This window comes from Myzus persicae, unplaced genomic scaffold, assembly GCF_001856785.1.
Source record: "Myzus persicae strain clone G006 unplaced genomic scaffold, MPER_G0061.0, whole genome shotgun sequence".
NCBI classification, from domain to species: Eukaryota; Metazoa; Arthropoda; class Insecta; order Hemiptera; family Aphididae; genus Myzus; species Myzus persicae.
The window spans coordinates 58272-84669 of NW_019104292.1; the positions used below are offsets into that span (position 1 = coordinate 58272).

General features: G+C 29.9%; 1 protein-coding gene across 1 annotated transcript; it reads left to right on the forward strand.

The window, feature by feature from the left end:
* The first annotated feature begins 1807 nt into the window (after positions 1-1807).
* LOC111040955 lies at positions 1808-6897 on the forward strand. The gene is made up of 4 exons (XM_022325050.1): positions 1808-2021; positions 2621-2818; positions 5337-5473; positions 6522-6897. Exons 1-4 carry the CDS (start codon positions 1907-1909, stop codon positions 6771-6773), a joined length of 702 nt encoding a protein of 233 aa, XP_022180742.1. The 5' UTR covers positions 1808-1906; the 3' UTR covers positions 6774-6897.
* Positions 6898-26398: the final 19501 nt, after the last annotated feature.

The window sequence follows — 26398 nt, forward strand, 5'->3', positions numbered from 1 at the left end:
GCCATGTCAGAGACTAGGTGGAGGCGGAATATTTGTGGGTGGGTGCGGCGGTGGCAGTTGCATCTTCCAGAAAAATCAGGAGGGAAACGTAGAATTTTCAAACACCTCCCCGTCCCACCAAAAAAGAATATAGATGGCATTTTATAAAGAACAAAAAAGAATATTAGTGGGATCTGGTCGTGTAAATATGAGAAAGAGATTATTGGTTTAACTACATTTCTATTGTTCATTTATAAATAGATAATATATAATAATATATTGGTCTAATGACGAACGTCTTAAGATTCAACTGAACTGAAAACGTTTATAGTTAACAGTTCAGAGTTCATAAAATCACGACCACCAGTTTTTGGACTATATTCCTACTAGTACATTAATATCGAGGTTAATATTGTTACCATGGTTGTGTCCTATCACATTTGTTGTCGTTGAAACTAAAATATGTGTCCCGAATCACACGGTAGAATCATGATGTAATTAACAGCTCGCGGAATTAATATTTTTTAAAAACAAATTGTTTCATGTGGGTTCACTATAGGTTATATAATTTGTTATAAAATACGTAAATATTAACTATGTAGTTCGAACAATACTTTTATTAATTGTTACATTTTTTATGTGCTCGATATTTTCGTTGGTAATTTATTAAGACGGTATTATATTATTATAATATTGTGTGGTGAGAGGCAGTGGTGGTCAAAGGGGGGGGGGTGAGGGGATAGATCCAACCCATGACTTTTTTTCTTTAATTATAACGATTACATTTATGTATATTGTACTATAATGTTAATGTATTACATTTTGTTTTAATTTTTTCTCAAAATAACCTTATGACTTATGAGCATATATTATTGTTATATTATAGATTCTAGAGTTCTAGACTCATTCTAGGAACAAGGCTGTTATTATTATTAATATTTATTAATTAGTTGCTTATACAAAATACACAGGAATTACCCAGCGCGGTGATCGTGAATATTTAATAACAACACACTCCTCCCTTGACCAGCCCATCAGCCGAAATGTATTAATACGTTATGTATAAATAGCTATGTTATTATAGCCGACCAATTCATCGATTATTATTACATTTGTCACAATATTTTGTTATACAGACCACAGTGTTATGGCTTTCGTAATTCGTACTCGTTACTCGGGTCTCGTAAGTCATACTGTGTCGCGCTTTATACTTACTGTCTGCAAGTCTGCTGTAATTGTAAATTGTAATAGATATTGTATATAATCTATTTTATAATGTCTAATAAAAGAAAAATTACCACCTATTTTACTTGCTCAACCACTAAACACTCGGACTCGGATGAAAAAAATAGTAAGATCCCTAAGATCATTACAGAAAATGAAGTTGTGCCGGTAATATTTGTTTAACTAATTAATGTAAAATGTTTAATTTATGAGGGAAATAGGAATATTAATTCAAATTACCTATTGTATTAGGCTTTAGGCTGTAGATTTCAGTGTCCATGATATTGACTGATGCTGGTAGATATTTGGTAAGAATTAAATCTTTTGTCAGTCATTAATTATACATGTACCATGTGTAGTTGTAGTTCATTATTACAACTAATACAACCAAAATTGATTAAGATTCTTGAAGATGTGTGGATACCACCAGCTACATCCCCCCCCCCGCCATTACAAAATCATTTGACCGCCACTGGTGAGAGGGAGTGCTGATCACTGAAGGCCTGTTGGCGGTGACGTCACAAATATATGAACCTGGAGATGTGGTGTCTCCGGCTACCACACCTAGCGCCAGCGCTGCGGCGGCTTATAAAATAGCTCGCAAATGGTCTCTCGTTACCAGTGTGATCTGTGCACCGACTTTTTCAAATTCCCTGTATGTCTTGTACGTTTCTCTCACACATTCAAATAAGCTAACTGAATAATGGCGTGGATAGTAACTACTACTGTGGTAGTGATGATGACGACCGTCGCTGTTCTCGTAATTTCCAATGATGCAGCCACCATCCAAAACTATAAAGAATTTCCCGGAAGTAACAGTAAGTACCCATACGCATTTTCTAACTGTATTATTACTTAAATCAATTTTCTAATGTTATTCATTTTATTAACTACTGTTATTATATTTTATGAATTTTTTTTCAATTTTGAAATATTTTTTGGATTTTGAAAAATATCATTTTCATTTTAAATATTACTTTACATTCATTATAATTAATAGATAGTTTAAAGCATAGTTTGATAGACTAATTTGTTCTATGAAATAGGATCATAATTGGGGCCACCTGCCTCGTTTTTTACATATTAAGTAATGTTTTCATTTTCAATACTTTTTTCCGGACGGATTAAAAAAAAGATACTTAACTGAAATGCTCATGAAGTTATTATTTACATTTCAACTGAGCTTAAGTGTTTATTTAGTGCTATATTCAATCCGAAATAAACATAGCACAGCATTTTATATTTATTTCATAAAAATAAAAAAATAAAATAGGTACCTAGTTATACTATTGGTTTTGGTATTTTTCGTAATGTTTATTTTTTAAAATGCTTTTTAACCCATATAATTATCTTCCCGACACCCCTAACACATTAACAACACCAAAACCTTTACTAATTTCTTCTCTTATGTGTTTAGTTGTCAAAGATATGTGCCCACCAGTTGGTCTTACCGCAGCAGAGTATCAAGTGTCTGCTATCACCGCGATGGGTTCGGATTCGCTGCAGATTGGTGGTTGTGCTTTAATCGACTTCAAATCTACCGACCTTTTACGAAAATCATTTAGCTTGTGGATTGGAAGTTTGAACAATGGCATGCAACGTTGCCGCGAGGAGGGTAAGTGTAACAAATTATTATTTTAGTATAATATAGGACTCTAACAATATACGCTGCTACCACGGCTATAAGAAAGCTATTGCAGTTTAATAACAGTATAACATGTGTATTACCTACATGTAGCGCATTCATATTAACTATTTCATTCGCAATTCATATAGACTAGGCTGGGTCATTTGGCCCGATATATCGTATTTTCCGTAAAATATTATATATTTATATACTATTATGCAAGGCTGGGCAAGTTAACTAATTATTTTAACTCGTTAAGTAAAGTTCTTATAGAAAAATGTAAGTTAAGTTTAAAATTAAAAGTTACTTTTCTTATTTATGTGACTCGTTAAAAGTTAAAAGTTAAGTTGAAAAAAAGTAACTTAACTTAGTTGAAAATAAGTTACTTTTTTCATGTGCAATTAATTATTATTCCTATTTATTGAAGCTTAACAAATAATATAACCTAATGGAGGCTTTACTATTCTAAAAAAATTTATGTAATTGTGCTAATTATACAGACTTCAGTAGGTACTTAGTAAATACTACTTACATATACTTCATTAAGTTCAATCGATTCTAAAATCCAACAAAATATTTTAACCATCTTTTCGCATATAAGTTTTCAAAAATAATGGTTATTTGTTTAAACTTATATTAACAACTGCGAGTTAGAGAATATAATATAATGGACGAATAATAATTGTTGTCACCAATTAATAATAATTATGTTAAAACTTAAAATCATTCTGGGTTTTTCACCTATCGACATAAAAGGCTATTAATAATTAATAAATAATAATCAACCCGCTGTGTGGTTAAATAGTTTCTTCGTTTATTAAAAGTAAATGGTAAATACGAAGAACCACTGGTTTGAAATTTGAATTATTTGCACTGTGGGCCAAGTTATTGGTGTTGTCCATCATTTATGTGAGTATAAATATAACGACAACTATTAATTAGAAAAAGTAAGAGTATAATTATAGTATATACATGTATACTGGGAAATTAAATAACATGTTTTTATTTTCTCAAAATAATGAATACCCTTATTGCCGTATAGTTCTACAACATTTCTGTTTAATAATAAGATGTGAGCATATTTTCTTTGAATAAGCTATTCAAATATTATTATTTATTACCATTGATTAAAATTTGAAATACTCGTAAATTGTTTCACAAATTGTTTAGGTGGATAGTTGTACTTATATTCGTCATTTTAATACTTATTGAAATCTCATAATTTTCAGAAATAATGCGAAACACTCAGACAGTCTTTAATATTTAGAACGAAAGAATAATAATATATAACATAAATGATATTTAGTTATTCTGTTATTCAAACAATTATTATTGTTTTTTTTTTATGTATAAATAAGTTGTAAAATTCAAAATTTAATTTTAAATCTATGAAATTGATATTAGGAAAAAGAAATAAACTAAAGTGACTTTAAAATAAACTAACTCGTTAAGTTAGGAATTACTTTAAAAAAAAAATTAACTAGTTAAAAGTAACTTAACTTTAATTTTTTAACTCGTTATTGCCCAGTCTTGCTATTATGTAGGTTTATCAGTATGTTACATCCAATATTTACTTAAACGGTTGATTTTACTACACTTCTACTTATCCAAAATAAAATATGAAATAATTATTTCACAGAATAAAATTTAATTTACAACCATTTTAGTTCATAAGTTATTGACATTTTTTAAAAGGTAGGCAAGTAAGAACCGCTCTTCCGTAAATTATAATTATGTTAAATTTGAATTTCATGATATAAAACCATTGTATACGAAAATCGATAATGAGCAATTGAGCAAAGTAGACTGTCAGCCTATTGGTAGGTGTTAGTCATGTTACTTAGTTTATTTTATTTTATATACCATTGCTATTTAAGTAATTTATTTTACTATTAATACTACCGTAATTTGAATTAACTTTTCCCAAAACATTGAATTTGAAAATGCCATTGTGTGTATAAAATAACTTTAAAAGGTCAAGTACCCATGCATAATAATATATTTAAACTGCAACAAAGTAACTAAAATTGTAAATTTTTGTTTAAATATTTCATTCCATAAAAATTTGAACTTATCATATATATTAGCAAATTTGTTTATTTATATGTTAGACGTTTTGATTAAGGTATAAACGAACGAGAAACCTTGTTTTATAAATGATCAATCTCAGCTATAAAAATCATACATTGTAAACGGCATTTTATTTTTTCAAATTTAAGTGATTTTTATATTTATATTTTTAGAAATTTAGTAACTGTTATTTTAATATTTTATAAGGAAACTTGTATAACTCCAATACAAATTACTACATTTATTCAGAATCTAAATATTTGATGATAAACTATCTGATGATTTTTCAATGAGGGATAGGCAAGTACCTACGGCCTCATCCACTAATTACAATAAATTAAAATGTATAATGTATAAATATGCTTTAAGAACATCACACTATACCACTTTAACTGAGCTCGTATATTTATTCGGTCGTCCACGGGTGACTATTTAGGTATGGAACATTTCAGCTTTTCCTGTCTATCAGAATCACCCTTGCTGACGTCAGACGAATACATGAAGGGAGTTATGTATGCACAGCTATTAGGTCGAGTCAACAACAATAAGTACAAATCAAGTATCAGATGTGCCGTAAGTATATTAAGCCTTAAATGGTTATGCCAACTGGTGCATTTGAAAACCAATTTAAATTTGTTATTTAGTTAACTTGGGACCGATATAATTACATTGTTTCAATTCCGTACAGTCGATTTAAATATGTTTTCAGATTTTTAATTAAATTACTTTATACTACATCTCAAAATATAATACTTTTATTTGCAAATCTTCGCGATTAGGTATATACTGAGTATTGTATTAGACTATTTAAAAAAAAAAATTGTATTCGACTCTTAAAACAATTTGCATAATGCAGGCACGCCCGCAGAGATGTAACTCACTAGGTGCAAAATATTTTTAATATCAATATATGATGTGGGGGGCTTTGCCCCCCACACCCCCTAACACTTATTACATGACATATATTATTTATCATCAATAATGGGTATAACAACATATATTTAAAACAACTCATTTTATTTATTACTTCTTATAAAATATAAAAATTAGATAGAATTTTAGATGTATAACACACACATACATATATATATATATAAATAATAGTGTACCACAGAATAGATGTCAGATAACGAAATTCATAATAATATTATTAATGACCAAAATAAATGTGACCTAGACGCGTGGTTAGACGTGACTGTACACAGTACTAAAATGCGGCAGACGGTGGTATCTCAGAATAGCCAGATGCCAGAATAGCTAATAAGTATATTAAATATTAAATTTACTATATTGGGAATAATCATGGGCATAAATTAAAAATTTACAGAGAAGGAATTTTTATATTTTATTATTTATTTGAAAAATCCAAATTATTAAAGTTCTCAGGTGGTGCATTTGCACCACCTGGCCCGCCCCTCCGGGCGTGCCTGGCATAATGTACTTAAACAATTATTAACTGTTTGTCTTCTTGAAACGTTTGAACGACAATTTAATGTAATTTATAGCAGCATTTTCCACTTCGACCAATCGGATACGAGCTCCCCATAAATTTAAGTTTCTTCACATTATATGATTTGGTTGATTAATTATTTTCTGTTTCTCTCTTTTATGCATATCGAAGATTCATGATAAGGTCAAAGGCAATGCCACAATGTTCCGTATGGCAATTAGCGGGGATGACTCATGTCACGGGTTGGCAGATTTACTGCAATCAAACCTGCAAACGACGATTCCTAGTGGAGCCATGGTACTGCAATTGCATAGATCCAGATTGCTATCGAAGAAAATAAGAGCCGAGCGCTCGACATCAGATGGCAGTACCAATATTACAAACCATTTGTCAGAACCTAGATACTTCTATCAGATGGGTTGAAAGGTTGTAGGTAATACCCCTAAATAATCATGACTTCCTGATTACAATTATTATAATAAAAAATTTCAAAAAATAAACCACTTGTGTGTATTTTATTTATACTGCATCACCCAATCAGTATGTAAGCTAACTAAACCCTTTTCATTTTCTGTGAAATAAATGAACATATAAGTAAAAATGGCTATTTTTATTTTCATTATGATTCTTATTCCACAACAATGTGTTTTAAATATATAACGCAAAACTTTAAAGAAATATTTATGATAGGTTTTTCAGTATTTGAAGTCATCAGATTATTAATAAGTAAGATTAAAAACGTATTTAACATTTACAACTTAAATAAATACCATACAATTTAACATATTCTATAATACTTAAATATGAGCTTTTCATAAAATTGCTTACAAAAACAAAACACCATAAGATATATAAATAGCTCTTTAATTGTTTTGATATTTTTGTCCGCCATTTATATTTCAATATTTAAGTGTTTTAATTTTAACAGAAGCCATTGGTATTACTAGTTGTATTCAAACATAGGTATAAGCATCGATCACAAAAATGTAGTATTTAGTATAATCTATGGTATTAGGTACTCATTAAAATAAATACAAACTTGTAAATAGTTTACGTATGAGTTTTAAGTGCATTAAAAAAAAAAAAAAAAAATTAAATATAATATGAATTTAATAATCTCTAAAAATAATTTCTGAAACTTTCACCAACTTTAAAATTTGACAGAAATTCTTTATTATTTGACTGAAAAAGGGAGAATAAATAATTTCACAAATGTTAAAGTGTTCTTATAGGTATTAATGTATTATAATATATCATTGAATGTATTCAACAACAACTTCATAAAAAAACTCGAAGTGTTATAGTTTAATAAGCAACAGTGTTAAATACATCTTTAAGTATCTGGTGTTCCATTACAATCGACGTCAAACGCTTGGAATGGAAAGGCCGTAAACAGGGGAAAACAATCAACTATATGAAAACTAGTTGAAATGTCGAATTAGTAACATCAATAAATCTGGAGTGTGTACTTTATAATTTGGGAGAACAAAATGAGAAAATTATCAAACTGATAATACCTGCCCAAAAGTTATCAAATTTGTATGATAACATCGTTACCTTGTTCAAACAACATTTTATTGCCTTAGTTCCAATTTATTGGTATAGCTCTATTTTGATTTTATTATCGCTGATAAGGAATTATCATTTTTATAAGTTTTGGTGAGCGGTCGTAATCACCTAGATCCCCAGATAACTAGATCCTCAAGACCTAAATGACATGAACAGTAATCTAGTTAACAGGGGATCTAAGTAATCACGACTAACTAGTTGACCGTAGGAGAACTAGTTGTCTCGGAATCTAAATAACTAAAAACATTTATAAAAATATAAAAAATAATTTTAAGCTTTTTATGACATGAACCTAATCACACCAGTCTATACTTCTCAGTACATCAGTATTAACCACAGACCAAGATAGTCAGGACATCCATAATATCTATAGCAACTGCCAACTGGTGCCTACTACTAAAGTATTATTCGTATATATGTCGCATCCACATAGTGAAACTACTCATTTCATGAACTGGATATCCAGATAGGGAAATTCGTCCAGATATTGAATTTTGACGAAAATACATTATATGGACATCCATTTCATGAAATGGACAATAACTATATCGTGTACTTTGTGTAATTATTATTTTATTATATAATGGTTCATAAACTATCATTATACATTTATACGTATATTATATTTAATTTTTCACGATTGATTAATATATAGGTAATTTTCTATATTGTTCTATACACAAAAATATAGCAATTATAGTCAATAAATTATATCATATTACATTATATTTTTATTTTATTTTTCATAAACCATACGTATATTATATTTTATAAACAACAGTGTTACCTATGTCCTATATCAAGTGTTGTAAAATATTCATGAAATTAACTATAATAATTATAATATTTAGCTACCTATATTTCTCTATTGTTTTATTACCTAACAAAATAATTAATTGATTAACATAAACATACCTTAAATGGCTTAAACTTTACATACATTTTTCCCTTATTGTTTATTTTTACACGACGATTGATTCTGACATCGAATGTTACATTGCATATTTTTTTTAAAACAAGTACACCTATTTGATTGGCAAGGATTTTTTGCCTTACACGAACAAGACAAAAATCCTTGCCCTCCTGAAATTTTTTTAATCATTTCTCTCACCTAAAATTCAACATTTTTATCAACTTGATCAGTAGTGAGAAATTGAGTTGTTGATTTTTTCAAACATTCACTACTGAACCATCCTTTGAGTAAACCATATTTTGTTCCAAGCTTATGTAATCCTTTTTTTTTTGTTCCGTGATCACGCAAATTATGTTTGGGGGATCTGTAGGTTAGGTTATAATTATAGTTAATTTCATGAATATTTTATAACACTTAATATAGGACATAGGTAACAATGTTGTTTATAAAATATAATATACGTATGGTTTATGAAAAATAAAATAAAAATATAATGTAATATGGTATAATTTATTGACTATAATTGCTATATTTGTGTGTATAGAACAATATAGAAAATTACCTATATATTAATCAATCGTGAAAAATTAAATATAATATACGTATAAATGTATAATGATAGTTTATGAACCATTTTATAATAAAATAATAATTACACAGAGTACACGATATAGGTATTGTCCATTTCATGAAATGGATGTCCATATAATGTATTTTCGTCAAAATTCACTATCTGGACGATTTTCGCTATCTGGATATCCAGTTCATGAAATGAGTAGTTTCACTATGTGGATGCGACATATATATATTTACTTTTCTATGCGTAATGTGTTTACTGATATACCTAATATTTTGAGTAAAATTACAATGTGCTTTATCAAAATGTAATATTAATTAATAAATAGTAAGATAATAAGTTGTATCATGAAAACTAAAAACTGTCTTACAAATTATTATTTATTAAATTGTGTATTATTTAAATATTTCTTTAGATTAACTTCTTTAAATAAACAATTAAACATTATAAGAACAATACAACTCCCTATCAAACAATTTATTATTGCCATTTGAGAACTTTACTTGTCTAAACCCACGAATTAATAGGCACTGATTACGCCAAGTACCTATCACTCCGCCACCGATCGACACACACCACACACACAAGTACACAACACATCTTAATGTGTATCACCGATAGTAAAATTATAATTTTTAATTTATTCTTATGTTTATAAGTTTATTAATTGTCCAACACAAATCGTCAGTGTTTTACCTTCGTATATTATTATTGTTTTTTAAATCTGTCACTTGCGCAAATCGCCGTGCTTACTTTTATTTATTTTTTTTTTATTTATTAATGAATCGAAAATACAAAGTGTACAATATATTTAAATTGCATATAATAGTATTAGCGATTTATCTATCTCCGGTAAGCGATGCTTGTGTTGGAGATAGAGAGTTAAGATAAAATATCACATGATAGTTAAGACAAAGTACAGATAGGTCACAATAATATATAAAAAAAAAAAAAAAAAAAAAAAAAAAAAATAGAGACAGTACAATACATAAGGTGAATTACAGTTCGGAATAAAAATAAAAATAAAGTAATACGAGTATGTACATTTATACGTTTTTACAAACTATAAAACTATATAAGAGACTTAAAAATAGAGTACGCGGAGAAGCGAGGAGAAAATATATAAATATACAGACATTTAAGATAATTTGAGTAGTAGTTGTGATACATGCTTGGGTATAGGTAATTAAATTTTAATCGTAGTAATTATTATCTAAGTTACAGAAAAGCCATTTTTTTATATATTGTTTAGCAGTATCATAAGATTTAGAACATACATTTTTTTTCGTTTCTAGGTCCATTTTGTTGTAACATACCGGACCAAGATAGTCCAAGAATCTTTGACCAAAAGTTGTGTTTACATAATTTACAGTTATATTGTATGCTCTACATTCTCTTTTATTTTCTAATTTGTCTGCGGAAAACCAAGTATTAATAATGTTTTTTTTTACCCATAAAATTGTAAATTTAGCATGCACTAGTTTTACTGGCAAAACTCTGAGTTCTAAATAATTTGTTTTTGTAGAACCATCAAGACTATGTTTGTTTAGGCAAATTCTTATTATTTTGTTTTGTTGTAGTTTAAGTGGTTTTAGATTATTTTCTGTGAGGCCACCCCATATTATAATACCATACTGGAATATGGCTTGATAAAGAGACAGATATGCAGTTCTAATAATTTCCACTGGTAAAATTGATTTTAGAGAAAGAAAATGATGTACTGCTGTGCGTAATCGCATTACTAGATTACTAATATGTAAGTTCCATCTTAAGTGTTCGTCAAATATTATGCCCAAATAACGAAATCTTTGTACTCTGAATATTTTTTTACAATTTATGTCATTGCATTCGTTTTGGTTTCTACAGATATGAACTGTTAAATCGTCAATTGGAACGTGTGTGTTGTTAATGGTAAAAGTCATAAAAAAAGTTTTTTTTATATTAAGAGATAAGTTTCGTTTATTTAGATAATTGATTACCTTTTTTGTATCATTTATTGCTTTGTCAAGTACAAGATCCCAAGAGTAGTCTGAAAATAGCAGACATGTGTCGTCTGCATACGTTATAATTTTCCCGTCTATAGTCATATTACAAATATTGTTTATATATAAGATAAAAAAAATCGGTCCTAGTACACTGCCCTGGGGTACTCCACATGTAATTTTTTTTTTGTCTCCTAGGGTACCATTTATATTTACGATTTGTGTTCTATTTTTTAAATAACTCATTATCCATTTCAGGCTGTTAGATTTAATTCCAAAACTGGGTAAGATATTAATAAGTTTGTCGTGATTTACTGTGTCAAACGCTTTAGTTAGGTCTAAGAAAATTGCTAAGGCTTTTTTTTTATTGTCAAGAGCATTACTTATATATTTTGTTACATTATAAAGTGCATCTTCTGAACTTAATCCTGGTCTAAAACCAAATTGATTATTTGACAGTAGTTTGTTTTTTTCCAGATATGTTATAAGTCGAGTTTTTATAATTTTTTCTAGAATTTTCGAAAAATTGCACAGCATAGAGATGGGTCTGTAATTATTTAATTCATTTTGACTACCGTTTTTATAAAGTGGAATTACGATTGCCTTTTTAAATGTTTCCGGAAATACGCAATTTTTAATACTTAAGTTAAATATATACATTAACGGATGTACTATACTTGTGCAGATAGATTTTAATAATTTTACATTTACTTTGTCATGTCCTGCAGCAGTATCGTCTTTTAAATTATTAATTATGTCACATATATCTTTTTCAGATATATCTTTACTAAATATGTCATCAAACGTCATATCGTTGTATATATTTTCTTTTTGATTATTATTTTGTTGTATGATATTCTTTGATAGTGTGATTCCTATGTCTACAAAAAAATCATTAAAAAGGTTTGCTACTTTTTTTGGTTCTGTAGATGCGTCTACAATTTTATTGTTTATTTTTATTGATTTTATAACTTTAGTGCTATTCTTAACGGTATTTGTTATTTCTTTGATTAAATTCCACATTAATTTTGGGTTTGATGATACACTATTTAACTTATTTTTATAAAAATTTATTTTTGTGGCTCTTAGTATTTTAGTAAAAGTGTTCCTGTAATTTATATAATAAGAACGCAATTTTATATTGTTTGGGTGTTTTTTTAACTTTTATTGAAAGATTTTGTAACTTATTACTGTAGTAACTTATTTGAGTGTGCACCAATCGCCACTATTATTATACCTGTGTGTGCTTTAATCGCTACTTTTATTATTATACTCGTATAGGAGCTAATCACCGGAGTTTTTTATACTGTTTTTTTTTTATTTGTTAAATTAATTTCATTGTTTTTTGTTGTCGTGTGTGTCGTATATTGTTTTATTTTAGGCACAGGTAGTAGCTGGCCAGCCGTGCTCCACAAACTGTGAGTTATATTTATTATTTTTGGTATTGTTATATTTTAGTTGTTGGGCCAAAAAGGGCCGTTTATTTATTCTTTAACCATATTGTTAGGCCAGAAAGGCCACCCTTTATTATCATTTGTTTTATTTTTGTTGTTGTGTATTATTTTAAAATTGTATAAATATAAGCCAACTTAAAGTTACCAATAAATTGTTACCATTTGATAGAGTTACCCTCCTACCATTAGTTCTGAGCACAAACTCATACATATACACACATTTACACACCCACTGTACACTAGCATTCGATAGTCTTGCTCGGCAAACCCGTCCACCTCTATCGAATTGCTAACACCTACATACACACATAACACAGGTCGGTCGATGTGAACAAAGTGCTTAAGAAGTATTTCGGTGACCGGGCATTACGAACTATTGTTGTTTGTTCCCGGCCCGAACAATATTAATACAACTTTAAAATTATTGAAGAACAAAAAATGTTCTTAATTTAAGAAAGAGGAAAGGTACTAGTTCCTATCTTTAAGCAAGGAATGGACAATTATTTAGTTCCTTTTAATATACACACACTTAAGCATGAACTGGTCCCTTTTTGAAATAAACTTTTCAAGCACAAGCATGGGTGCCCATTGGGGGGGGGGGGGCAAGACAGGGCACTTGCCCCCCCCCTGGAAAAAAATATTATGAAATTGTAGCTCAATAAATATTACCATAATATTACCTTATTACCGAAATTTTTTATTTTGGCCTCCCCTAAAATTTTACCTATGGGCGCCCATGAGCACAAGTCGAAATTCTTATGTGTCGCAACTCGCAAGTCTATCTCCAACTGTTCGAACGCCGAACGATTCTGCCATAATATATATATGTATACACTGTTTCGGATTTTTTCACATGATAAAAGCGCCCAGCAAGTTCGCCCCTCCCGTGCCTGGCTACAGTTCATCTGGCGATAGCTATGCCGCCAGCCAGACCGTTGACCGATAAGTGACTTTTGACTTTTTTCAACGGTTGGGCCCGACACACGTTTCTGTCCACCCACCGTTATTGCGTGCCATTTTTGGTGTCGCCACACCAAATACGCCGTTCTATTGGGATATCGTGTCATCGTACCATTTGTCATTTACCAGGCCTACGTGCATCGTCGGACAAATTTCTAAGAACTAGGTCATCTTCATTATTTTGTATATCATTGTTCTTGTATTTTTATATTATATTACGTACCTATTATATTATTATTTATATATATGTATTGCTAATTATTCCCTGGGTGCCTTATACTAGGTCCATTATTATTATTATTTAATTGATCTGTTTATTGTATAATATATATTTCGATCAGTGTCATATACACCTTAGAATTTATCTAACGTGATATATTATTTCGTATGTATTTGGGTAACCCACTCAGCTCCTGTCTACAGCTTAACATCCGAGTGGTTGCCGATCGTTGTAAAACACCAATTCTTTATGTTTAAAATTAAATTGACATTTAAATGTAAAAAGAAAGTATATTTAATTTGTCTTTCAACTTTAACAATTGTCTGATCAAAGAATTCTATCTCGTAAGTACAAATGTAAAACAACATTTTGCTCGATTGAAACTACATCCATACTCCGTCTATTAGTAGGTATATAAAATTATTGAGTAAAACATTTAATGCGGCGAATGACACTACTGAGACATAGAAGTTAATAAATGTGACAACTATAAAAATCCCTTTGTTCACTGAAAAAATATACTATAGAATCACTGGAGTAAAATGAAGTGAGCTCTTTTTTTGGAGCTGGTTAATCACGCGAGTGTTTCACGCCAGCATGTCATTATTATTATCTGTGTTAATTCCTTATAGACTCTAGTGTATGGTTATTGTACCACTGTAGGTAGTTGGTATGCAGTACGGCCGTTGGGACTGTACCCACGATATATGTGCTTTGCCCTGGGAGGGCGAGAATGTATGATCTACCACATGTAATACATATCATTTGAAAGTTCTTTACTAATGCAACTAATAATTGGAAACTACAAATACTTAATATGGAAATTTATAATTTTAGTTTCAAGTTCATACTATACGTGAAATATTTATACTCATATATCTCAAAAGATAAGTTTTTATTAGGTACCTATTATAATCTTAGTTATTGTATATCACAGTATGTTCGTCTTATGCATGTTATATAGTATGTAGTCATGACTCATGAAATTTGACACGTTGGCAACACATGGGGTCATGTGGAATGAATAGTAACGTGTTTTCATTTTTCTATGAAGTATAATTTATTGTTATTTACAAATTTATTTTATTTTAACCTTACAATGTACCATTTCTGATTATGATAATAATTTGAATGTATTCAGAGTGTAGGTGAATTATTATACTCATCGGGGAGTGGTATATAGGCAACATAATTCACGTATGTGTATATACATTACGCAGACCTGGAATTCTCGGACCATTGAAAAGGTGGTGAAAAAATAGAACAATTATGTTAAGATTTGTTAGCCTATATTCAAGTATACTTTATAATATCATTGTGATTAAAATAAATAGTAATTTACTTTACTATAAGACATTAATAAAGCCGGTTAAATTATTTTTTTCCTAAATGATTGAATTTGAAAATATCATTGAGTAATATATATTAATATATAAATAAATTAAAATAAATACATTTATTTTTAAAATTTGTAAGTATTCAGGAAACAAAAAAACTAATAATAACTGTTAATCTCCGTTTAATATCTAATTTCATCCACATTTGAACTTAAAATTTCTATAAAAAAAAAACTTCATAAATTGTTTAGATTTTTCAGTTATAGTAAGAACTACTTATGGAACCTTTTTAAAATTTAAAATTCTTAGCTATACAATTTAAACATTTTATACATTTATAACTTCAAAATAATTTCATATTTTCAATTTCATAGTTAATCTTGTCAACATTTTAATTTTAAATACTCATTAAAAAACCCATTTCGATGTATCTGTAGTATTATTATAACAACGTGTGAGTAGTTTGCATTATATTTTTCAGCATTTCAATCCAACAAATACAATTGTATTGATATTTAAAGAAAAAAAATGTTTAGTTTAAAATGTTTGCCGAACAGCTTAAAGCTTGTCTTTGAGATATTTTGGAAATAAGTCAAATATTTTTTTTATGTCTATTACATATTGCTGATTTACCTATAAGCCTTATTTGTAACACTAAATGGGCTGTATGAAATAAGCGCCAAAGGAACAAAAATGACCTATCATTTGCGCCAAAATTAATATTTTATATAATTATTAAGTAGGTAGTTATTTAAAAATTTCTATATCTTATAAAAATTATATTATGTTAATATTATTATGTTGATAGTAAATTATAGTACAGGTAGGTACATGCACATCAATATTATACATTTAATAAATTGGTTGATTTTTTACAAAAATAAAATGTCAATGATAAATTATAATATGCATGCATATCAATATTGACGCTTACACGGATGCTTACGAAATAGGTTCTAACAATATGTTATAACACAAACTTCTCACACACTGTCTATTTGACAATCTATCGTAATCAGATAATACATTTGTGGATTAAGATTAAGCGTTTGGAGTTTTTGAGCGAAATAGTTCTAAATTTAATATCTGTTATTTAATTTCTGGCGCTTTTGTACGATACGATTTTTTTTCTTATCTTATTTTGGCGCTTATGTCTTACACCGCACTAAATGATATTGTTTGTAATTAATGAATATACCTATTACAATATAATTATTTATCTACCATAAACCCTTCCACCTTAAAAACAATACAATAAAACAGTAGTCTTCTAGAACTATATATTAGTAATAATATGTTACCGATTGTTACTTGTAATATATATCTTTATATATATATATATAATTCTACTATACGTGAGTATGTCACTGAACTAATCCTAAACAGCTGGACCGATTTTAATAAAAACATTTTGTATGCATTTAGGTGACGCCCTGAATGGTATGGATTCGCAATTGGACCCGATAGGTCCAACCCGGGGAGTTGCTCAAACAGGGATTTTAAGATAAATGAAGGAAATATTTGTTTATATGCTGTTGCTATTGGTTAAATATGTTTAGTAGAAATTGGTATTTTTTTTGTTTATTTTTCGCCTGCAGTGGTTCATCGGGCAGATTAGATATAAGTATGCACACAATTGAATTTTCGCACATTGCCTACCAAAGTGGGTGAGTTGCACTCACGGCGTGTCTGCAATCAAAATAAAAGTAAAACATATTATTTATATAAAGTACTCATCAAGCGGGTTCCGTAATCCACAGTAGGTAAGCATAATAAACTGCTCGCATTATCACCATTAAGTCTCATAAAGAGTTGGAATTTTTAACGATTAACAAAGTGCACGGGATCAGCACTATAGTATATTATATAATATTATTTTTTTTTACTTTTGTGTTACTACAAGATGAATACATATTTATGAATATGTTTAACTAAATAAATTTAACTATACTTGAAACAAATTAAAATTTTATTTTTAGACTGCATAATATTCAAACATTTTTCCATTAATAGTAGATAAGAATAAGAACGAAACAAAAATAAACAACATAGAACCTAAACTTACTCTAAAATTAAGCCTAAATGAATGTGTTTTTAGGGTTCCGTACCCAAAGGGTAAAACGGGACCCTATTACTAAGACTTCGCTGTCCGTCTGTCTGCCACCAGGCTGTATCTCATGAACTGTGATACTTAGATGGTTCAAATTTTTACAGATGACGTATTTCTATTGCCACTAGAACTACAAATAATAATAATAAAATAAAATAAATATTTAAGGGGGCTCCCATACAACAGACATGATTTTGATCTCGTTAGTTCGCAGCGATATTTCACCATACCACCTATTTTTCTCCGGTTCCAAGCCTTCGTAAGTGAATATGTCCGTGCAAGGTGATGGTGGATGGGGGGCTGCCGAAGACGAGTGAACCGACAGCATCCATGCAAACGACAACAATCCACAGATCGGTAATCGATGCTAAACGCGAAAGATAGAATTTGACAACAGATGTTGCGCCGTCAGCACTTACGTTGACAGCAGTTTACTGACGACTCGCGGGTGTGTGGGAGCAAAATGATGAAGGTCCAATTTAAATGAGACAAAATATAATATATATAAAATAATTAATATAAAACAAATGCAATGCCGAAGACGTCTCTTCAAACAATTGCCACAATAATAATATTGAACAAGGCGATCTCAAATAATTATATGGTACATAACGGGCACACACAGGTGCACAATATACAAATAAAATAGACAAAAACAAAATACAATAATATATCAACGATACCGCAGGTCACCGTTTATGAAGCGTCGGAATCCCACGACGATGTTCGCAATGGCCTCCAAATGAAAGGTACTTGGTATAGACAGCTGGGCAGGTGTGAGATCACTGACCTCTCGCAAGATGCGTCACAACGACGCGACGTAAAAATTGACGAACGCCCACGGTCACGGCGAGCAATACCGGACGGCGGTGCACCAGGGACCACAAGCGTGCAAGGAACACGACACGGTTTACGGGCGGCACAAAGGGCAAACACCCAAAAGGACTCAACCACGAGGTTCTGTGGTCAGCGCATATAAAAAACAACAAAAACCAACGGGGATGAGTCGGAACGGAACGGACGGTCCGACCGCAAGTTAAAGACCGCGACAGCCGCGCCACGGACAACCGGTGTTCAGCGAAGCCGGTCGTCAAAATTTCGCGCAAGCGCTCTTCGGCGTCGGCACGTCAACGAGATGACGACAAGTGTCAAACGGTCACACTGTTCGTGATAAGGGCGAAAAGGCTCACGTTCGAACAACAGAAATGTGTCATTGGAATTGACAAAACCGAGTACAAGTTGCGTTAACATTATATTACGTTAATTTCTGTTTATTATTTGACATATTGAAGTACCATTTTTTTTTCAGGCACCTATTAGTATTATTCTTTTCAATGTGTCCCTCCTCCTCGTGGACTGATGACTGATGTATTTTTATAATATTATCATAATAATATGGCTGCTGTCAAGCTGGTACAAAATTATGTTTCTAAGCTACTAGAATTTTTGTCGCCTCTTCGTGGCGTAGATTTTACGCATGAACATTTCACTCAGATTTCGGTCCCGGTTCAGGTCTTAAACGACCACCTTATGGTTTCAGTTAATCTGTAAACACCATTGTTTGACTTGAAGTTTTTTTTCTTTTTTCCATTATAGCTTTAAGCTTTAATAAATTTCTCAAAAACTTAAAAACTACTGATTAATTTGAAAAAAGTGAAAAAAAATATTAAGTTAAAAATTTCAGGTTGTACTAAATTGGGATATAAAATGAATAGAACTATATGACTTTACAATAAATCTGTAAATTCGGTAAATCTTGGACCCTTCTGTAATGTATTTTTAAGGTCAATCTTAGAAACTTCAAATATATTTTTTTAAAATAACTTGAATAATCAAGTATACATAATGATTTTAGAAAGATCATAACTTTATACCTCATTTGTTACTTTTTTTTAGGTCGTGAATAGGTTATAATAACTTTTATTGATTTCACAATTTCACCTATTTCTATATCAATATTTATTATTATATTGTATAACCTCTGTTAACTTTTCCTTTTATATTATAAATTGATATTAAGTTTTCTGTTGTCACGTTATAAATATTAGGCTTCTAAATTGTTATGAATTTTTTTTAGGAGTAAGGGGGTCACTTTGTATTGTTTTTTAAATGTTTATTGGTATAATAACTTGATACATTAACCAGTCTTATACATATCTGGTCTATCGATAAATTTTCACACTCGTTTACTCGTCAAAAGCGTTTCATAAAGTTTTCATATAACCGTTAATGGTTTAAATGAATTATGAAAATAATGCCTAATAATGAGAGTTCAGACAATTTAAAAAAATGTAATGCTCATAATACCTACCTAGTTCCCTACAGATGTGAAAAACTTCCGCACAAAAATATCAATAATAAATTATTATAACAAATATAATAGGTAGGTACATTATATTATTATTATTATTATTTTATTATTTACATTATATTGAACTCATACCTACAACGCTGCGGAGACGAATCGCTAGCACTTGGGTTTTCGGCGGTGGTGACACAGCTATAATTTAATAGGTTATAATAATAATGGTTACATTGACAGACTATAATGTTCATTGTTATATTAATACATAATACTTTAAATAGAATTTACGACCTTAATAGCATTGAATGCGTTATTGTAAAACGGAAAACTATACGTTTGATAATTGGTAACCTGCAAAGGAGATACATACGCGTCGCAAACGTCTGAGATATATCAAGATATACTTAGGTACTCCAGACTAACAATATTATTATTATATATAATAATTTATTGGTTAGTCAGTTGGTAGCTACGCCAACTGTGGTCTGGTTGCGACTGCTGCTTGTGACTTCTTGGCCCTGCCGCACGTTTCTTCCCCGAACAATAACCTGTGAATTCCAGTGTAGGTAGGTGGGTTCATAAAAAGCAACAAAAATAATAATATTATTATGATGGCCTCGATGATAATAATATTTATAGTAATTTTCATAAATATGATGGTGACTGTATGTTAACTATATTATTATTATGATAATTCCGAAAAAGCCATTGTCAACTGTCGGGAGCGACGCGGCAGGTATATCGCGTTAAAAGGAAGGGAATTGTAAATTTTATGATATTAAAAGTCCGAAAACTAGATTTCCCCACCGATATGAATTTTCCGTACGAGCGTATGCAGCGCACTGTATAATATATTGTAGTTGCAGCAGGATCACTAAGAGGAAACTAAGTTTTAGTTAAAAAAAACTATACATACATCCTGATATTATAATTTTACCTTAATATAGTTATTATTTTAATGTATTTATTGTTAAACGATATAATTTATTTGAAAATTTTAAACTTCATTGGGAATGTATTTTGTTTCCCCAAAATCATGTGAAGTCTTGAGCAAAGTTTTTTAAAATAAATATATAATATATTTTGTACACATTTGTAAAATTTTTAACCAAAATATAACTCTAAATATACTCTAAATATAACCAAAATAGAAGTAACAGGTAAATAGATACGCTTAATATTTTTAATTTCAATCATAATTACTCGTTCAAAATTGTATATTATATGTTTATATACATTGAAATTTTCAGAAAAATATTCTGCTTTGTAAAACAGAATATGAATTAAAAAAGGTACTCAAAGGTAATAATTTAAAAAGTAGTGAAAAAATAATTTGTTTTTAAAAGTTGTAAAAAAATGATATAAAATAAGTCATTTGATTTAGATAAATATTTTTAGATTCAAAAGTTTTTTCATAGAGAGAATCGTTGATAAAAGAATAAAAATGGAATACCCCTTCCATGTATGTAATACAGTTTTTTTTATATAAATTTGTACGTTGACATAAACTTAGTTGTTTATACACAAGATAGCTGGTCTGTAGTTGAAAAAATACTTTTCTGCTTAAATATAAATAAAATAATAATAAATAATTGCAATTTGTTTGTTTGTAAGTGGTGCCATAGACCATAGTTAACATTTTTCGGAAGAAATTTTAAATCAAAAAAGTAGTTGGTTAATACTGAAAATGTTATTTTTAATCATAGCTTATCACAAACTACAAAGTACCTATACTAAATAACAATACAGGCGTTATAGCTGAATGCGTAACTTAGGTAGGTTGAGTACCTAATCATTCATTTTATTTTCATTTTATTAATACTTACTAATTAAGTAGGCAGGTAGATATAACTATCTATCTTATCAGTACTCGTAGGTACATATTTATTGTTTAAGTTATTATTTAAGTTTGTGGTTAAAACCCCAAAACACTGATTGCCCCTATTCCCCAAAACTTGAAAACATCTTATTTGTTTGGCAGGTTTTGACAAAAATCAATTTTTCCTTATATAAATATCATTCGAAAATCTATATATACATATAGGGGACCGCCCCTATTGACTCATCAACGGTCAAACCAATCCACTGGGCTTAGTGACTTGACATTTTATACAGAGGTTCCTGAAGCAATGTGGGGGAGCACCAAGAAAGGATTTTTTCAAAATTCAACCTCTAAGGGTGTAAAGAGCGGTGTTTGTCAATTGCGCCGATTTTTTTAGACTACCTGAAATTTATACATCTTTTGCGCCGATGGTTTTATCCCAAACGAAAATGGTATACGTCTTTTGCGCCAATAAATTTATCACAAATTAATTTGGTATACATAATATATATTTGTTCTGCCAGGAACATATTATAAAATATAAAATATCAATATAAAATATCATATTATTATACTATTATTAGATTATAATATAATTATCAAACATATAAAAAAAGTGTAATTTAAAAAATATAAAAAATTAAAAAAATTAAAATACATATAAATAAACGATGATAAATTACATATGAATAAATTGTCAAAAAGTATTAAAATTTCATTTCTTGTAATGGTGACTTACCGACTTCACAAATTGAAACATATTGATAGTACCGTCATATTATCATGTTATCTCATTTATATTAGCGGATATTCCGATTTGACCAATTTATTGCATGTAGATAGATAACGTATAGTATGTACAGTTTAAAACGTCGCGATTTTAAATCGTCGGCGTGTAATATAAACGCAGACGAGTACGTTAAAATCGCCTAGTGTGTAATCAGCTTATTTTTCAACTTCAGTATTGCCGGCGCAATTAATGTATAATCTTTTTTGGACCTAAATATCGTCCGGCGCAGTTGATGTATAACCTTTTTGAATCCCATAATTTTTTTTTCCTTACCTGTGATTTCTGGCGCAATTGACATATACCCGTAAAGAGATGGTTTTTTTATTTCTATATAACGCAGCACGTTTTTACCATTTCACATTATCTTTGAACTTAGACCGTCTACTGCCGGTACCTATTGTGTGTTACAATCGAGGGTCACCGATTACCTGCGACTAGTTTTATTAATACCAGTTATAAAATTGATAGTGATAACTGATTATTAAATTGTGATTTCCGAGTAACATTAGTACTACCAAATACCAATACAATTAAATTAAATACTAACACCCGGACTACGAAAATGCCATCAACGAAACTGATACACGGACGGGATAGCTAGTCATATCATATATTCATATAGATATATTATTGTTGTTATTAACACTTTTTTAGAGCACTGGTAATAGCTCAAAAATGGATATCCGATGACTTGTGGTTGTGGGTCTGTTAGTGCAAATTCATGCTGAGTACTTGCTAAATATTAACACTGAAAAAATTTTAGAAAAAAACGTAAGCCTTTTAGAAACCAACAAGCTATTGATGTGAGCTGGGTTGTACTGAATTTCATATCATACTTTAACATTGAGGTGAAATTTACCTTTATATAATAGATAACAATAATTAATTGTAACTAGGAAATAATATTTTTTTAAATAATAGTATGTTTTTGTTTGTGCGCGGTCGTGTGTGTGTGTGTATGTGTGGTTTGCTAAGACGATTTTTCATCTAATAATTGGTCGTTCACCCATATCTTATTGACAAATTGACCTGTGTGATGGCAGTGACACGTGTAGCAGTCACTGACCAACCGCTGCCAATAATAGTAATAGTGATAATCGTCTTTCAACCGGTCACCTGTGTAATATATAGGTCGTTGGCCCTTATCTTATAGAGTAGTTGGCACATGTGGTGGTGGTGGCACGTGTAGCAGCTACCGACAAACCTCTGCTTATAATAATAATAGTGAAAGTTGTCGTTCGGTCGGTCGGGTGTATAAGATTTTGGTCGTTGACCAATATCTAATCGATTAGATGACGTTTGTGGTAACATATAATTTTTTATCATCTATCACAGTGGTAAAAATAGTGATTACCATCTTTCGATGGTAATTCATCAATGAAATTCTTTTCAATATATTTATTTCTAAGATTATTTTTCAGATTTTTCTATGAGGATTTCGATTTTTGTTTATAGCTAAGGATTGAAAATCTAAAACAAGGTCCCACGTAAGCAGTTCATTCTGTAACTAAAAAATCGAAAAAATATATAAACGCAGTTTTTTTTATAATCTTTTGTTTAAATTTGTACGAAATTTCATAACGAAGGTAAAGTCGTTATTGTTGTGATAACACAGATTTTGATTATTTTGTGATAAGCTGATAAACAGTTTATAGGTTATAATTTTGTTTTTTTTTTTTCTTAGCAGTCACTAGCACCATGCTTCCACGTGAACTTGTACTATTGTGTTAATTAAATTAAAATATTAATATAAAATGTTGTATAGTAATTTTGTTATTAATTATTAGTGCTTACGCTCCAACTAACTTAATAAAACATGGCGCAGTCGCGAACTTCATGTGATTTTTACGATTAAATAATATAAAAAGATAAAATCAAAGTGAACTAAAGTGTTCCACAATTCATATACGATCGTCAATTATGGAATTCAACAAACCAGACTGTTTGAAACTAACAGGAAATGTTGCTGAAAATTTTAAATTATTCAAAGAGGAAGTCATGGTATTTTTTGAAGCAACGGAAACAACCTCAAAACCGGAAAAAGTACAGGTAGCACGTTTACTAAATCTAATTGGAAGTGACGGCGTTAAGATTTATAGAACATTTAACATTGATCCAAAAGTTGAAACTGTTAATATTATCTTCGAAAAATTAGAAGGGTACTGTACACCAAAGCGGAACGAAGTAATGGAACATTACAAATTTTTCATGAGAAAACAGGATTCAAGTGAAACATTTGACAAATTTTATGCTGACCTGAGAGATCTCATAAAAAATTGTGACTTTGGAGTAACTGAAGAGAAATTGTTGCGAACGCAGATTGTTCTCGGCATTAGTGACAAAGACCTTCAAGGAAAATTACTTCGTGAAGATTTGAACCTCGATAAAGTTGTGCGGCATTGTCAAGCAACTGAGCAAGCTGAAATTAATAAAAAGTTACTGGTGCAAAAGAGTGAGAACAAAATTGATGTCATTGAGAAGAAAAAATTTAACAAGTTCAATTCAACAAATTATCGGGGAAAGAAGCAGCAGCAGGAGAATACATTGGAACAATTTGGAAGAGAACATTCAAGGAAAATGTCTAAGGAAAAGGGTAATGTAAAAACATATAAATTTAATTGCTATAAGTGTGGTAGAGTACATGGTATAAATGAATGTCCGGCTTATAACAAAATTTGTAACACATGTGGTAATAAAAATCATTTTGCGTTAATGTGTAAGAATAAAGGAAAAAATGAAAGTAAAAAATATGAAAAAAGTGAAAACAATGGAGTTAACATTGTAGGAAAAGAAAAAGAAGTGTATGAATTTTTATGCTTGGATGAGGTTGAAATAGGTACAAGTAACACATGGACAGATAATGTAAAAATAAATGAATTAAATGTAGAAATAAAATTGGACACAGGAGCACAATTAAATGTGATGCCAATAAAAATGTACAAAAAAATTAAATCAGTACAATTGGAAACAAGTGAAGTTGTTATTAAGACATTTGGTGGGTTCACTATGAAATCGCAGGGCAAAATTAATGTTCAAATTGAAAATGATAAATGTAAGGCAAATGTTGTTTTTGAAATTGTTAATTATGAAGGAATACCAATACTTGGTTTTAAGGACTGTAAGACTTTAAAATACAAGTTTAATGAAGTATGTGAAGTACAAATAGAAAATAAAAAAGAACGTTTTGTCAAAGAGAATCTTGATATATTCACTGGAGTTGGAAAATTTCCAGATAAAATAAAAATAAAAATTAAAGAAAATAGTATACCTGTAATAAATCATCCTAGGAAAATCCCTATAAAATTAATAAAAAGATTAAAGGAATTAATTGAGAGGTTATGTGTTCAAAATAATATCGAAAAGTGTGAGGAGCCCAGCGAGTGGCAACATCCTTTGGTCGTCATAGAAAAGCCAGACAAGTCGCTAAGAATGTGTCTGGATCCTAGGACATTAAATAAGTATATAGTACGTGAAATGATACAAATTCCTACTATCGATGAAGTAAGAAATAAATTAATAAACAAAAAATATTTTACATTATGTAATTTAAAGGACGGGTTTTATCAGTGTGAGCTAGAAAGTGAATCAATGAAACTTTGTGCTTTCAGTACACCATTTGGCTCATACCAATTTAGGAGGTTACCATTTGGATTAGCTAACGCACCAGAAATATTCCAACAATTAACTTCAAAATATTTTGGAGGTATCAAAAATGTCTGTGTATATTTTGATGATATACTTATTAGTGGAGAGACACAACAGGAACATGATGAAACATTAAAACAGGTAGTGAAACAGGCCAGGAAATTAAACATTAAGTTTAACTTGAAAAAGTTGCAGTATGAAAAAAGTGAAGTGCGGTTTTTGGGAATGATATTTAGTGAACATGGAATAGCTCCAGACCCTGAAAGAGTCAAGTCTGTTATAGAATTAAAAATACCACAAAATACTAAACAGCTTCAGTCATTTCTAGGAATGGTTAATTACCTTCGAATATTTATACCAAATA